At 44.8% G+C, this 17,121-nt stretch overlaps 1 protein-coding gene across 4 annotated transcripts in view; it reads right to left on the reverse strand.

The window, feature by feature from the left end:
- RC3H1 (ring finger and CCCH-type domains 1) overlaps positions 1–17,121 on the reverse strand; it is a 446,950-nt gene that overhangs the window by 275,903 nt on the left and 153,926 nt on the right. For 3 of the 4 annotated variants that reach the window (XM_033915446.1, XM_033915443.1, XM_033915445.1), the window contains exons 7-8: positions 4,642–4,774; positions 1,076–1,194 (exon numbers count right to left, since the gene is read on the reverse strand). In XM_033915446.1, the coding sequence (XP_033771337.1) occupies positions 1,076–1,194; positions 4,642–4,774 (252 nt within the window). The remainder of the gene's footprint in view (positions 1–1,075; positions 1,195–4,641; positions 4,775–17,121) is intronic. The other variant, XM_033915444.1, reaches the window with a different exon arrangement.

A 17,121-nucleotide genomic window follows, 5' to 3' on the forward strand; every position in this document is an offset into this window, starting at 1 on the left:
TCCCACCTGGGGGCGTGGCCTGAGGCACATGAGGTGCCTCAGGCCGCGCCCCCAGGTGGGACCTAAGGCTCCAGGGCCTATTCTGATTGGCCCACGTGCCTTAGGCCCCACCAGTAGGCGGAGCTTTAGGATGGATGGGCCAATCCGGCCTCATTCCTTCGTTGGCTGCCTGCCGGACAGGCGGGTTTGGCTCCCGTCTGTCCGGCCAACTACCAAAGGTACGGGGAAGGGGTGTGGGGGGTCGTGGGGGTCGCTAGGGGGATCGCGGGTCGGCTGGGGGGGCGGTCAGAGGTTCTTGGGGGGGGCGGTCGTTGGGGGGAGGGGGGTTTGCGTCGAGGGCAGGAGGGCCTAGGATCCCTCCTGCCCGTAATGTAGTGCGAGGTGGGGGTAGGGGGTCGCCGTGGCCAGGAGGGTTTGGGCTCCCTCCTGGCCCGATATTGTCGGGGAGTCGGCGGTCCTTCGGGGTGGGGGTGCGAGCGGTGGGGGTGCGAGCGTCCTTCCGGATGATGAATCGGGCGTCGGGCGGGGTGTGAAATATGTAAAAAAAATTTTGTATACCGCGCTCAGCCATATAACGCGCGAAGGGTATGCGCGGTACGTAAAAACGCGTATAACGCGCGCGTTATATCCGCGAAAATACGGTATTAAGGAAAGGTACAATATAAAATTAAGTAAAAGCTGAATGCTTGAAAATAGTCCAGTAGATCATTTTCAAGAATTTCTGAGACCATTTACAACTGTGCTAGGTAACACTACTCACTGGATGTATGACATATCCTGCTGGTTTTCTGAGAACTGATAAGATGCTGCAGTGAGCAACATCACTGCAGGACATTCTAATTAAATCTTGAAAGCAACAAATAGAAAAATTCCCAGAAGAAACAGTAAAGGGAATAAAATGAGAGCAATCAAAGAAAATGTGTATGCACAGTAATGACTAAGCTACATCCTATACCATTCCATTTATGATTTGCAAATTTAACCACGGATAAACGGATGATATATCTCTTTCCCACAACTGAACTAGTTAATGTTTCTATACAAAGGTAAACTGGCACAAAGCATTGGTCTATACCTGTTGTTGGTCTGTTCCTTTTTTGCTGTGGTTCTGAATGTAATCTACTAGTCCATGAACCACAGTCTTCACGGCTACTAGTCCATTGTCTAGTTGTTCCCATGTTGGAGGTGGGGCATCTACACACAAATTAGATAATATATATATATTTTTTTAATTCTTTATTCATTTTATATTTTACATCAAGTGTACAGAAAATAATAAGATTTTAAATATAATAACATTTTAAATAATAAGATTTTAAATATAAATGAATTTCTAGAATTAGTCTTGAAAATAAGCTTTAACCCCATCCCTCCCACCCAATTGATATAATATAATATCATATCATAACATATCATAACATTTCTTTCATATCTAATAATGAACTCAAAAAACAAAAACCCTCCCCCACCCTAAATCAGAAATTATATAAAGTAGGGAAAGGTGATAATTAATCCTTACAATAATTCATTAATGGCTCCCATACATCCTTAAATTTATCCTTTTTGAACTGCTAGCGCTCTTTCCAATTTATACAAGTGGCACACTGAATTCCACCCAAAACAATAATTCAATCTTTTATAGTCTTTCCAATTATATGTTATTTGTTGGATGGCAATTCCTGTCAATATCATTAAAAGTTTGTTATTACTGGAAGATAATTGGCTTTTAACTCTCATAGACATGCCAAATAAAATTGTGTCATACGACAATGCCACATGATTTTCTAACATACAATTTATTTGATCCCAGATCGACTGCCAAAAAGCCTTAATAAATGGACAATGAAATAATAAATGATCTAAAGTTCCAGTCTCGAGATGACAATGCCAACATCTATTAGACTTGGAGCAATCTAATTTTTGTAAACGAACAGGGGTCCAGAGTGCTCTATGCAACAAGAAAAACCATGTTTGCCTCATAGATGCAGACATTGTACATTTCAACCTCCAAGACCAAATACGTGGCCATTGAGATGCATTAATTTGATGCTTTATCTCAATGCTCCAAATATCTCTAAGTCCAGTTTTAGGTTTCTTATTCAAATACACAGATAGTAATTTGTACTACTGTGTGGCCTGGTGCCCCAGGAAGTCTGCCTGAAAGCATAAGAATTCTAAACTAAATTGATTATTAAGAGATTTCCATTCAGGGAACCCTGCCTGAATAGCCTGCTTCAGTTGCAACCATTTATAACTTTGTTTTTCATCAAGGCCAAATTTGTGTTGCAACTGTGAAAAATCAAGCAGTTTACCAAATTAGATATAACATCATCCAAGGAATGTATATCTGCTTTAATCCAATCCTTCCAGACAATCTTGAAACCGCCTATTTGAATCCTGGAGTTTAGCCATATAGTTTGATGTATAGATTTTTGAATTGGAATAGGTGTTAAGTTATTGATAATAATAATAATAACAACTTTATTTTTGTATACCGCAATACCATAAAACAGTTCAGAGCGGTTTACAGGAGAAGAGACTGTACATTTACAGCGAAGATGCAGTCAGATTAACCAGGTAAAGTAACCAGTAACAGTAACAATTAAAATTAAAAAGTAAGATAGGTACTTAGAAATTCCCTTACTGTCCCGAAGGCTCACAATCTAACTAAAGTACCTGGAGAATAACAAAGAAGTGAAAAATAGAGATAGAGGAAAAATAAGAAATAAACATTCTAACAAGACTACATTGATCTAAAATACTTTGGAAGGATGAAGAGAGGAGAGAAAGGAATATATACAGTTACAAGGGAGTGCAGGATGAGGATAGTAAGATCCGGGGAAGAAGAGGTATATAGGTGAGGAAGGAGAGGAAAGGAAGGAAGGATGGGGTTAGAGAAATTTATCAAAGAGGTAAGCTTTGAGAGATTTTCTGAAGGATAGGTAGGATGAGGCAAGAGAGATGAGGGTGGTAAGGCAATCATTCCATTTGCCAGCTTGAAAAGAGAGGGTTTTGTCCAGGAATCTTTTGTAAATATATCCCTTTGGCGAAGGGAAGGCAAACAGGTGGGCATTGCGTGTTCGGTTAGAGCCTGGGAACACAAAGTGACGTGACAGGTATATCGGGGATGATCCAGTCAAGGTTTTAAAGCAGAGGCAGGTGAATTTGAAGATGACCCTTGCTTCAATTGGAAGCCAATGAAGTTTTCTGTAGAAGGGGCTAACATGGTCAGACTTTTTGAGGCCATAGATGAGGCGGACGGCGGTGTTCTGAATAAGTCTAAGACATTTAATGGTTTTCTTGTAGGAACCCAAATATATAATGTTGCAATAATCCAAGGTGCTTAAGATTAGGGATTGGACCAGCAAACTGAAGGTGGAGAAATCAAAGTAGTGTTTGATAGAACGGAGTTTCCAAAGGGTGGAAAAACATTTTTTGACCTGAACATTGGCTGCTCACACTGATCTATAAACTCCTTTAATTTTACTGCATCCTCAAAGTTTAAAGTCCTGTTTTTATAAGTAACCCGCATAATTGTCGGGTATATTAGTCCATATCTAGCTCCTAATGATCTTAACTGCGGATGCAAGTCTAAAAGCTGTTTTCTTTTGTATGCTGTCACTTTTGCAAAATCTGACGCAATATATATCTTTGAATCTTGGCACTTAAGATTTTTGTTCTCTTTTGCCAGTTTATAATTTCTGCAACCTGCTGATAACGTAGCAATTTAAAGATCAGTGGACGCAGTCCTCTCTGACTGTTTAATCTTCTTGTTGGGACCCGATGTGCCCTTTGTATTTCCAAAGGATATGAACTTTTAATTGGCAGGATTTTTGGCAGAAAATTAGCAAGAAACGCTATAGGATCATTTTTTTCAATTCCCTCCAGAATCCCAATCAGCCTCAAATTATTTCTCCTTTCACGGTTAGATAAATCTATTTCTTTATGATCTTTTTTATAAATTAATATTTCTGCTTCTGTGTTCTCAGCACGTTTCTCAAGCTGATCTAACTTTACATCCACTATCTGCATTCTTTTGGTAAGATTTGCCACTTCATCTTTAACTTCCCGAATGTTTTTTGTGTTTTCTAATACTATTTCTTTTATCTGCTGCACTTCTTTCATTAAATCCCTGTTTTCAATTTCTTCCATTAGCAGTGGAACCGTTGATGGGGAAGTTGAATCTAACTTTGATCTTTTAACACTTCACGATCCTGATCCCACCGCAATACTTTTGTTTTGCTTACCCGACGCCATAACCCTAACAAAATATGTACTCCGACGTGACTCACAAGTATTTAAAATGTCTATATATTTCTATAAATAGCCTTTCTCCGCGAAGCCGATCATTCACCCGACCATTCCGGTGCGCTCCAAAGACACGCCCCCCTCATTAAATAATATTTTATGATAAATTTCCCTCAAAAAATCAATCACAAAAGCTACACTAAGAATATTGTAAATCTCACTTCATTATATTTTCTTTTACAATTACCTTAAAGTAATATACAAGTTAAAATATAAGCCTAGAAAATAGTGCAGCTCTAGACTTTTACAACTTCTCCTCCTTATAATAAACTGACTATGCCACATCTACTACTGCTAGATGACCCCATTCATTTCATGGCAAGCATGGCTTACCTGGGCTGGGGTCGATGTTGGCTAGTAGCTCCAAGTGTGGTCGCAGTCGATTCAGGTTGGCTGGATCACCAGTCCTCTGCAGAGCAATAGTCAATTCCTGGACACTCTGTGCAAATGAGGCTGGGGTCTGTAACTTAAAATATTTTTTGTAATAATTAACATTACACAAACACAAGCCTTTTATAAATCTCTACCAACTAAACAAAATGTGAATTCCCCTTATGTAATGCAAAATTACTTATCTATAGCAGGGACTCACCATGGAAAGCAAGATAATGCAGGCACACAAGTGATTGCCCCATCAGTTAACATTAGGACAGAATAACTCTCCTGATGTTTTTTCTGGGCACCTCCCCTGCTCCACAGTCAGTAATATAGCTGCTGTGTGCTTCAAATGAAGAGGAAGAGATGAAGCTTGGCATGGTGTAACTGCTGTTTACAGAGAAGCCCCCACCCCCCATTACAAGTAAGCAACTCCGCTTTTTCCAACAACTAGCAGAGCAGATACAGCCACATTCATAGCAACTAACAAGCTGAGAGTTTGCCTTCATTGCGTTGAGTGATTTTGGTAACCCAGAAAAATCAAGTGATTCTGAAACAGATATTTAAACTAATGTGAAATATGAATAAGTTTCGTAGTGCAGTCTGTACATATATTAGTACATTGCGATGATAGGTTACCAGGTCCATTAGTTCCAAGCCCTTCCTTAACGTATTGGGTTCCTCCCCATGACAGGCATACAAAACCCTAAAGAGAAAGGAAAACTTGACCTGACCTTGGGAAGGATGCAGTTCTAAGGATCATCCACCTGGAAGGGAAGGTCCCAATCCTTGGGAAGGGGAGAATTTTAGATCAAGGCCAATTTCCCTGGCTCACAAAGCAGTATTCTTAGAGCCAAAGAGAGGCTGGGAGAAGGAACACAGAATGAGGAGGAAACACTACAAGAGTTAATGAATTATGTAGAGGAAGGGGAGCACTGCTCGGAAGAGGAGGAAATGGAAGTCAACAGAATGAATGGAATTTCAGAATGGTAATTGGAATTCCTGAGGGCACTGTTATTAAACTCACATGTACAGCTCTGGTGGGTGGTTTCAGGACAGTGAAAGTACCTGGAGTGAGGGACGCGGAGCCGTCTTAAAAGTAGTGCTTCAAAATAGCCTAGTGCAGGAAAAGGCAGAAACTGTTTATACTTAATTGCAAGCCATGGCAGTGAAAGCAATGTTACTTACCGTAACAGTTGTTATCCAGGGACAGCAGGCAGCTATTCTCACTAGTGGTGACGTCATCCAATGGAGCCCCGATGCGGCATCTCACAAGCATACTTGCTTGTAGAAACTTTTAGAAGTTGCCCACACCGCGCATGCGCGAGTGCCTTCCCGCCCGATGCACCGGGCGCGTCTCCTCAGTTCAGATAGCCAGCAGAGAAGCCAACCCAGGGGAGATGGGTGGGACGTGAGAATAGCTGCCTGCTGTCCCTGGATAACAACTGTTACGGTAAGTAACATTGCTTTATCCCAGGACAAGCAGTGGGTGACCTCCAAGTGGGTGACCTCTTTTCGAGTTGCCCACACCGCGCATGCGCGAGTGCCTTCCCGCCCGATGCACCGGGCGCGTCTCCTCAGTTCAGATAGCCAGCAGAGAAGCCAACCCAGGGGAGATGGGTGGGACGTGAGAATAGCTGCCTGCTGTCCCTGGATAACAACTGTTACGGTAAGTAACATTGCTTTATCCCAGGACAAGCAGTGGGTGACCTCCAAGTGGGTGACCTCCAAGCTAACCCAAATGGGATGGTGGGAGAGTTGGCAACTTAGGAGAATAAATTTTGAAATACTGTTTGGCCAAACTGTCCATCCCGTCTGGAGAAGGTATCCAGACAATAGTGTGAAGTGAAGGTATGAACCAAGGACCAAGTGGCAGCTTTACAAATCTCCTCAATCGGTGTCGATCTGAGGAAAGCTACAGAATCTGCCATTGCTCTGACCTTATGGGCTGTGACTTTACTGTAAAGGGGTAATCCAGACTGGGCATAGCAGAAAGAGATACAAGCCGCCATCCACTTGGAGATGGTGCGCTTAGAGATAGGGCGTCCCAACTTGTTCGGATCGAAGGAGATGAAAAGTTGAGGAGCAGTTCTGTGAGGCTTGGTGCGTTCCAGGTAGAAAGCCAAGGCACGTTTACATTCCAGAGTGTGAAGAGCTGATTCTCCAGGATGAGAATGAGGCTTTGGAAAAAACACAGCAAGAACAATGGATTGATTCAGATGAAATTCCGAGACCACCTTGGGGAAGAATTTGGGATGAGTGCGAAGGACCACCTTGTCATGATGAAACACTGTAAAGGGCGGATCCGCAACTAATGCTTGAAGTTCACTCACTCGACGAGCAGAAGTGAGGCCAATGAGAAGCACCACTTTCCAAGTGAGAAATTTCAGAGGAGCCTTGTTAAGAGGTTCAAATGGAGGCTTCATAAGTTGAGAAAGAACAACATTGAGGTCCCAAACCACTGGAGGCGGTTTAAGGGGAGGATTGACATAGAAAAGTCCTTTCATGAATCTGGAAACCACAGGATGTGCAGAAAGAGGTTTCCCTTGAAGAGGCTGGTGGAAAGCAGCAATTGCTCTAAGATGGACTCTGATCGATGTAGACTTGAGGCCAGATTGAGACAGGTGCAAAAGATAGTCCAAAACAGAGGACGAGGGGGCATGTTGAGGCTCCTTGTGATGAGAAAAACACCAAGTAGAGAATCTAGTCCATTTCTGGGAATAGCATATTCTAGTAGCAAGTTTCCTTGAAGCTTCCAAAACATCCAGCACAGCTGGTGAAAACTGAAGGGGAGTTACTCTGAGAGGAACCAAGCTATCAGGTGTAGCGAATGCAGGTTGGGATGAAGCAGAGATCCCTGATGCTGCGTAAGCAGAGATGGAAACACTGGTAGAAGGAAGGGCTTCCTGCTGCTGAGTTGCAGAAGAAGGGAGTACCAAGGTTGCCTGGGCCACCGAGGAGCAATCAGAATCATAGTGGTCCGGTCGGACTTGAGCTTGACCAGAGTCTTTTGAATGAGAGGAAACTGAGGAAACGCATACAGAAAGAGATTTCCCCAGCCCAGAAAAAAAGCATCTGCCTCGAGACGATGAGGAGTGTAGATCCTGGAGCAGAACTGAGGCAGTTTGAAGTTGTGGGGAGCTGCAAAGAGGTCTATCTGAGGCATTCCCTACAGGGAGAAGATGTGATGAAGGGGCGTGGAATGGAGAGTCCATTCGTGAGGTTGGAGAAGACGACTCAAGATGTCCGCCAAGGCATTGTCCGCCCCCTGAATGTAGACAGCTTTGAGGAAGGTGTTGTGGTGAATCGCCCTATCCCAAACTTTCAGAGCTTTCTGACAGAGGGAGGCCGATCCCGTGCCTCCCTGCTTGTTGACATAATACATGGCGACCTGATTGTCCGTACGAATGAGGACCACCATGTCTTGAAGCAGATGCTGAAAAGCAGTGAGAGCATTGAAAATCGCCCTGAGTTCCAGGAGATTGATATGGCACAGACGATCCGCACTCGTCCAATATCCCTGGGTGCGGAGACCGTCCAGATGAGCGCCCCAAACATAGTTCGAGGAGTCGGTCATGAGGACTTTCTGATGGGGAGGCATGTGAAACAACAAACCTCTGGAAAGATTGGACGAGCGCATCCACCAGCGAAGCGACTTCAGCAGAGCAGGAGTGACCTGAATGTGGCGAGTCAGAGGGTCGGAGATCTGCGACCATTGAGATGCCAGGGTCCACTGAGGAATCCGCAGGTGAAGTCTGGCAAAAGGAGTCACGTGAACTGTAGAGGCCATGTGGCCCAGGAGCACCATCATGTGTCTCGCCGAGATGGACGGGCGAGAAGAGACCGAGTGACAAAGATGAAGAAGAGCTGCCAAACGTTGAGGAGGAAGGAACGCTCTGAGTTGAATAGTATCCAGAACAGCTCCGATGAAGGGAAGAGTCTGTGATGGTTGAAGATGGGATTTGGGAAAGTTGATCTTGAATCCCAGACTCTGCAGAAACCAGATCGTCCTCTGAGTGGCCTGGACGACACCCTGAGACGTGGAATCCTTGATGAGCCAGTCGTCGAGGTAGGGAAACACCTGCAGACCATGGTTCCTGAGAGCTGCGGCTACCACAACCAGGCACTTGGTGAAGACTCTGGGTGACGAAGCTAGGCCGAAAGGGAGCACTCTGTACTGAAGATGAGATGTCCCACCCGAAATCTGAGGTATTGACATGAGGCCGGATGGATGGGAATATGAGTGTAGGCTTCCTTGAGATCCAGAGAGCATAACCAGTCATTCTGCTCGAGGAGGGGATAGAGAGAAGCCATGGTCAACATGCAAAACTTCTCCCTGACCAGAAACTTGTTGAGCACCCTGAGGTCCAAAATAGGATGCAGGTCGCCCGTCTTCTTCAGAACAAGGAAGTACCGGGAGTAAAAACCATTGTTCTGTTGATCCACAGGGACCGGCTCGACGGCACAAAGCCGGAGCAAAGCCTGAGCTTTGAAGAAGAAGGGCGGTCTGGGTTAAGTTGGAAGGATACTCTCTTGGAGGATGTTCCGAAGGAACTCGATGGAACTGAAGAGAGTATCCCTCTCTTACCTTGGAAAGGACCCAGAGGTCGGTGGTAATAATCGTCCATCGATGGTAAAAGTGATGGAGACGACCTCCGATGGGAAAAAGTGGGGAGGGCAGAACGATGGAAGTTATGCTCCCTACGAGACAGTCAAAAAGGCTGGGGAGCCTTGGGGACAGCAGAAGGTTGAGGCTTTTGTTGGGGTTTTTGCTGGTGCTGCCTCTTCACAGGCAGACGGATGGTGGGTGCCTGCTTCAGCGGATAGCGCCTCTGATAGATCATAGGCGGGCGAGACAGACGAGCAATAGCAGGCTTGGGCTTCTGGCGGAGAATAGATTGAAAAGACTTTTCATGTTTGGACAGCTTCTCCGTCGCCACCTCGATGGACTCGTCCAAAAGGTCTGCTCATGATGCACGACCTACTCCTACTGGAGCGATGGTCTAGGACATGGCAACTCAACTTCAATGCCAAAAAATGCAAAGTTATGCACCTGGGCAGCCAGAATCCATGCAAGTCTTATACCCTTAATGGCGAGATCCTAGCAAAAACGGTAGCAGAACGAGACTTGGGGGTAATCGTCAGTGAGGACATGAAGTCTGCCAATCAAGTGGAGCAGGCTTCGTCCAAGGCAAGACAAATCATGGGCTGCATACGAAGGGGTTTCGTCAGTCGTAAGGCGGAAGTCATTATGCCATTGTATAGATCCATGGTGAGGCCCCACCTGGAATACTGTGTGCAATTCTGGAGGCCGCATTATCGCAAGGATGTGCTGAGACTGGAGTCGGTGCAAAGAATGGCCACCCGGATGGTCTCGGGACTCAAGGATCTACCATACGAAAAACGGCTTGACAAATTACAGCTATACTCGCTCGAGGAGCGCAGAGAGAGGGGGGACATGATCGAGACGTTCAAGTATCTTACGGGCCGCATCGAGGCGGAGGAAGATATCTTCTTTTTCAAGGGTCCCACGACAACAAGAGGGCATCCGTTGAAAATCAGGGGCGGGAAACTACAAGGTGACACCAGGAAATTCTTTTTCACTGAAAGAGTGGTTGATCGCTGGAATAGTCTTCCACTACAGGTGATTGAGGCCAGCAGCGTGCCTGATTTTAAGGCCAAATTGGATCGGCACATGGGATCTATTCACAGGGCAAAGGTAGGGGAGGGACATTAAGGTGGTCAGACTAGATGGGCCGTGGGCCCTTATCTGCCGTCTATTTCTATGTTTCTATGCTCCCACACAGGGAACGTTCGCCAGCCTGTCCTGGAGATTCGGGTCCATATCAATTGTCCGGAGCCACGCCAGGCGTCTCATGGCCACCGAACAAGCAGCAGCTCTGGCCGAGAGTTCAAAGGCATCGTAAGACGATTGCATCATCTGCAGGCTGAGTTGGGATAATGACGCCAGGACCTCCAAGTACTCGAAGCAAGCCTGAGAGTCCAGATAGGGCAAAAACTTCTGAAGAATGGAGAGAAAAAACTCAAAGTAGGTCGCAAAATGAAAACTGTAATTCAGGACTCGAGAAGCCATCATCGAGTTTTGGTAGATGCGCCTGCCAAATCTGTCCATGGTTTTGCCCTCCCGGCCAGGAGGAGTGGAGGCATAGACCTAGGAGGGATGTGACCGCTTCAAGGAGGATTCAACCAAGAGGGACTGGTGAGAGAGCTGCGCCCCGTCGAAGCCCTTATGGTGCACTGTGTGGTACCTGGCATCCAACTTCCCTGGGACCGCGGGGATGGAGTACGGAGTCTCGAAGCATCTCATGAAAGTCTGGTCCCGAAGCTTATGGAGAGGCAGACGGAGAGACTCAGCAGGAGGTTGAGGAAGATGCATCGTCTCCAAATACTCTTTAGAAAACTTGGAACCCGAATCCAGGGTGATATCCAGATCCACTGCCATCTGCCTCAGGAAGGACGAGAAGGACAACTGGTCAGCCAGGGCCGGGCCTCGAGACGGACTCGAAGAAGACGAGGCAACCTTGTCCGCCAAGGCCGAGGACCAGCAGGGAGAGAACGAACCCACGATGTCCTCGAGTACCGGCATAGGAGGAGTAATCTGGTGAAAACTCCCGAAAAGGCTGCTTACGATGAGGCGAGACATGCCTCGATGAATGCCTTGAGCGACGACCCGAACTGTGTTGAGAAGCAGGCCTCGAGCATCGAGGCGAGAGAAGCCCAGACGAAGTGGCCATTGAGTAGATAGGGCTGGGGGCTGTGGATCAAAGCAGCAGAGGCTGAGACGAAGCCCCGCGAGGCACTCCCCAAGGCTCGAGGCTCGGCATCAAGGAGGCAGGATCCGTTCCAGGCAAGGTGGGTGCGCCATGCATCGAGGGTATCGGTTCCAAAGGTGGCATGGGCAAAGACTCTGCTCCTTGCGAGGCATGCCCCGAAGCCAGACCAGACACTCGCCGAGACTCTGCTCCCAGCAGCGAGAGTGTGCGTCGAGGAGGCACAAGAGGCGGCTTCTTCGCGGGAGGCTTCCGCGTGCCCAGGCTGGATTTGGGAGAGAAGCGTCGGCCCAATCTTAGTAAAGAGCTCGACAAATCGCTTTTCCATCATGGCATGGAACAAAGCCGGCAAAGAGGGATCCGCATCCGCAATGGGACCTCCAGCACGGACATCGCTAACTCGCCCGGGGACTTGGGCTTAGAAGCCTTGGACACCTTGAGCATCACTGGAGGAATGGGAGGCTGCGTTACCTGACCTGGAGACGGCGGAAGGCACCGCAGCAGGCATCGGAGTTGAAGCCGGCACGAACGAGGCAGGCTTGAGCAGACTTGAGGCCGAAGAAGCTGAAGTGGAAGTCGAAGGCGTGGCGCTCTGCGACGCGGGCAGCTCCGGCGACGCCTCCATGCTGAACAGCGACTCCCACAAAATGCAGCGACGCTTAAAAGCACGTGCTGTAAGTGTGGAGCAAGGCCGGCACGATTTTGGAAGATTTTGAAGCCCTAGACACTGAAGACAGCGTCGATGAGGGTCCGTCAACGAAATTGCGCGCTGGCACTTGACACACTTTAAAATCGGTAACAGGCCGGGACATAGGCTGAAAAAGCTCCGCCGCAAGATCGAAGCCACGGGGCCGCGGCCACGCAGCCTGCCCGGTCAAACGATCGAAATAAATTTTATTTTTTTTTTTTTTAAACAAGAAAATGCAATGTGAGCCAACGATAATGAGCAAAGTAAAATTCAAAACCGCGGGCACAGAAGGCACAAGTGAAGGGACTTCGCGCAGAGAGTCGAAGACGGACTTCTCAGCTCCGCGGAAGAGAAAGAACTGAGGAGACGCGCCCGGTGCATCGGGCGGGAAGGCACTCGCGCATGCGGTGTGGGTAACTCGAAACTTATTAAAGTTTCTACAAGCAAGTATGCTTGTGAGATGTCCGCATCGGGGCTCCGTTGGATGATGTCACCCACTAGTGAGAATACCTGCCTGCTTGTCCTGGGATAAAGTAAAATTAAACCAGCTGTGTGTGTTCTTTTTTTTTTTTTTTTTTCCATTTTGATGAAGCCCAGACAGATTTTTAAGAAGATAAAATTATTTTTATGAACTTTTCTGCTGATAATTCAGGAGACCCTTTTGTCAACATTTGAAAATATCAATGTTTTGTTTTTGAAAGCCATTAAGCTGCATCTGTTCCTATAGAGGAGGAACGAAAATGTAAAAATGCCAGGGTTGCATGAACTTTGGAACATACAAATAAGAATGTGGCACTTGTCCAGTGGCATAGCAAGGAATTTGGCTCCTGGGACAATGGCACCCAGAATTGCCATGCTATGCACCATCCTCACTCTTCCCTGCCATTTTGATGCCCCCTACATACCTCTTTAAATGTTCACTGGTGCGAGCAGCAGCTTTCAGCTGCTGCTCATGTTGACGTCGGCTCCTTTCTGATGTCAAGTCCTGGTCCCGCGATCAGGAACTGACATCAGAAGGGAGCCAAGGCTGGCGCGAGCAGCAAGTGGAAGTTGCTGTTCACACTGGCAAACATTCAAAAATGTTTGTGGTGGGGGGGCATAGAGGAGGAGAGGCGCCGGCACCCGATGTCATCCAATCCCCCCTCCCCCACTTACTATGCCACTGCTCTTGTCTTTAGCCTCTAAGCAAAAGGTATTCTTTCTTTTGGACCGTGATCCAGGATTTTTTTTTGCTGGAGTTAGAAGGCATCCAAACCAGGTGAAGGTGACCAGACCAGGTGATCTGGACAATACATTACATTACATTACATTAGTGATTTCTATTCCACTTGTGCCTTGCGGTTCTAAGCGGATTACAAATTAGAAGATATCTGGACATTACCAGGAGAATTATATAACAAAGATTCATGTACATTACATGATGCAGTTGAGAATTACAAATTAGAGGATATCAGAATTTATCCGATTGAATTACATAGTAAAGATTCAAGTACTTACAGGATACAGTGGAGAATAACGATATATTCGGATAACTGAAGAGGATTACCTAACACTGAAGGAAGAAGTTTATTGGATACATGTGGTAGATGCTTATTTAGGAGTCTGGATATTTTTTGGTAGGTATGGTTCGAGGGATTGACTAATGTGTTATTCACGGGGGAGAATGCATGTACGAGCGGGAGGAGATTAGTAGGTAAGGACTGGAAACAACCCTAGATACAGTAGAAAAATGGATGATGGATCATAAACTAAAACTAAACTCAGAAAAAACAAAATTCCTCCTGCTCGAAAAAGCCAAATCTCCTACCATCACAGAACTGATAATCAAAAATACCAAATACCCAATACAACCCGAACTAAAACTACTAGGAGTCACCATAGACAGATGTTGCACAATGCAGTCCCAAATCAACAAGACGACCCAGAAAGCTTTCCTAACCATGAGAAACCTACGCAAAATCAGAAAATTCTTCAACTAAACACAATTCAGACTAGTCGTACAATCCCTAGTCTTAGGTCTGCTGGACTATTGCAACTCCCTATATCTTCCTTGTCCAGCCATTATGATAAAGCAACTCCAGACCATACAAAACACCGCCCTCAGACTGATCTACTCACTTAGAAAATATGATCACATAACAACCGCCTTCTTAGACTCCCACTGGCTACCCATACAAGCACGAATTCAATTCAAATTCCACTGCCTATTATTCAAAGCAGTACAAGGCTCTTCCCCATCCTACCTAAACAACCGCTTAAACCAGATCTCCACCACAAGACAAAGAAGAACCCCAAATCCTTTTGCCTTCCCTCCACTCAAAGGCACACAACGCAAGAAAATGTTTGACAACCTTCTGGCAACACAAGCAGCAAAACTCAACCATTCCATCTCCAACCTGCTGACAACATCGGACGACTTCAAAACATTCCGTAAAGAAATCAAAACCCTGCTTTTTAAAAAATTCATCCAAAAACCTTAAACCACTTCACCTACCTCCAGCTAAGTTCACCTACCTCCAGATAATTCACCTACCTTGACTGAACTCATCTACCACCAGATAATCCTCCCCCAAATATCACACCTAATCACCCTTCAAGTAAACAGACCATAAAAAGATTGTAATCTTGCCTACTCTAACTGTATTCCATTTGCTAATATCACACAGCTAGGCACAGTCAGTTTTCTATCCAACCCATAAGATCCCCAAGAAAAAAAAAAAAAAAAAAATTGTATCCTCACTGGAAAATGTCCAGTAAAATCCTCTGTAATGTGATCATCACTGGAAATGTCCAGTCAAATCTTTTGTAATCCGCCTTGAACTGCAAGATATAGGCGGAATAGAAATCCGTAATGTAATGTAATGTAATGTAAGGACGTGTTTTTTGAATAGAACTGTTTTGATTTCTTTTCGAAACACTTTGATGTCTGTTGTTTTGATCATCAGTTTGGTGATGGTGGGGTCAATTTTCGCTGCCTGTGTTGCTAGAAGGCTGTCGTAAAGTTTCTTACGTCGTGAACCATTATGAGGAGGGAAGGTGAATAGGTTCTGAGTTCTCCTTGATCTGGGTGACCGGTAGCGGTATACCATGCACGTGGCTCATTTCAACTAGAGCTGGGCTATTTGAGATGAACATCATTTGCCAGTAAGTACATGTATTTACCGTACATTATTTTCTTAAAGTGCACATAGTTGACACTTTATTTTTATACTGCAGTATCTCGTGGTTCAATGCGGTTCACAATATGAAGAAAACAGTAAAACACAGCGACTTTACATCAAAAATACATAATTCATAAGATCACATTAGGATACAATTGACTAATTTGACTAATCTGAATATACAAGTATAAATTTATCAAACAAATAAGTTTTTAATGTTCTTCTAAAAGCCTGCTAAGAAGTCAAAATCAAATCACCAAAGCTTTTATTCCATTTCCCTGCCTGAAAAGACAGAGTCCTATCAAGAAATCTTTTAATAATAATAATAATAATAATTTTATTCTTATATACTGCCAAAGCCGTAGTAGTTCGAGGTGATTTACAACAAAGAAGAGCTGGACAATCAGCGAATATAGGTACAATGTAAAGTCATCAAAATATAGGTGAGCAAGATACAGAGGTAAGGCATAAGAGATCTTGGGAAACAATTTGGTTAGAGTTGAAGAGATAAGGCTTAAGAGGTCTTAGGTTACAAATCAGTTAAACTTTATATACTGTCACAGGAAAGCTCCTGTGCCTGTGGATATTAGCACCAAGAAGCCTTTTCCTAGAACCAGGAAGGGAAAAATAAAACCATTTTCTAAGTTGGTACATCCTACACCCCAGCCTAGAACCAGGAATAAACAGGGAAATCATAACCAATGAGCAGATTTCCCATTTGTATTCTTCTAGCTCTGGGTTGAGAAATGGAGAACAAGAAATGGTAGGAACTAGCAGAGCCAGAGTTACTGTTCCTAATGGGGAAGTTCAGAGTACACACAACAACCATAGGGGACCTGATTTAGATCAACACTCAGTACATTCTAGAGCAGTGGTTCCCAACCCTGTCCTGGAGGACCACCAGGCCAATCGGGTTTTCAGGCTAGCCCTAATGAATTTGCATGAAGCAGATTTGCATGCCTGTCACTTCCATTATATGCAAATCTCTCTCATGCATATTCATTAGGACTAGCCTGAAAACCCGATTGGTCTGGTGGTCCTCCAGGACAGAGTTGGGAACCACTGTTCTAGAGAACACCTCATTAGAGAACACACCACACCTGGTGCTTGTTACCAAAGTCCCTATAACAACAGGCAGTTTGAATCAGAAAAGAGGCAGCCACAGAACCACCACAATCTTGAAGGAGATTGGAGCAAAATGGAAAAACCTATGCCTAGAGCAAGAAGGAGCACAGCATAACTCAAGACACAGGTCAGGTCTGATACTAATGTTGTCAGTAATAATTTTGATAATTTTGATGTTTATTTTTTTTATATTTTTTCTTTTTTCCAGTTTATTAATTATTTTTAATCTTACTCATTGTTTTGCCATTAATTTTCTGTCTTGTTCTACTTCTACTATTTAAATTTCTACAAAATTCCTTGTTTTACGGTTCCTCCTTCCGTATCTATACCTCTCTATCCTCTCTTTTTACCTTCTAAAATACTCAATTCAATACAATCTTGTTAGAATGTTTATTTCTTATTCTTGCCTCTATCTGTACTTCTCACCTCTCTATTCTCTTTAGGTACTTTAGTTAGATTGTGAGCCTTCGGGACAGTGAGGGAATTTTCTAAGTACCTTCCTTACTTATAATTTTAATGTATATTTTCTGTAACCGCTTAGAACCTAACGGATGTAGCGGTATATAAGAAATAAATTACATTACATTACATTACATAATAAGATGCTTGATGATTACCTGGCTGATATGCCTGAAAGTAATAAAAATGTGTGGCCAGAAGAAGTCATGGAATT

Source organism: Geotrypetes seraphini, chromosome 12 (genome assembly GCF_902459505.1).
Source record: "Geotrypetes seraphini chromosome 12, aGeoSer1.1, whole genome shotgun sequence".
In the NCBI taxonomy this organism is placed as follows: Eukaryota; Metazoa; Chordata; class Amphibia; order Gymnophiona; family Dermophiidae; genus Geotrypetes; species Geotrypetes seraphini.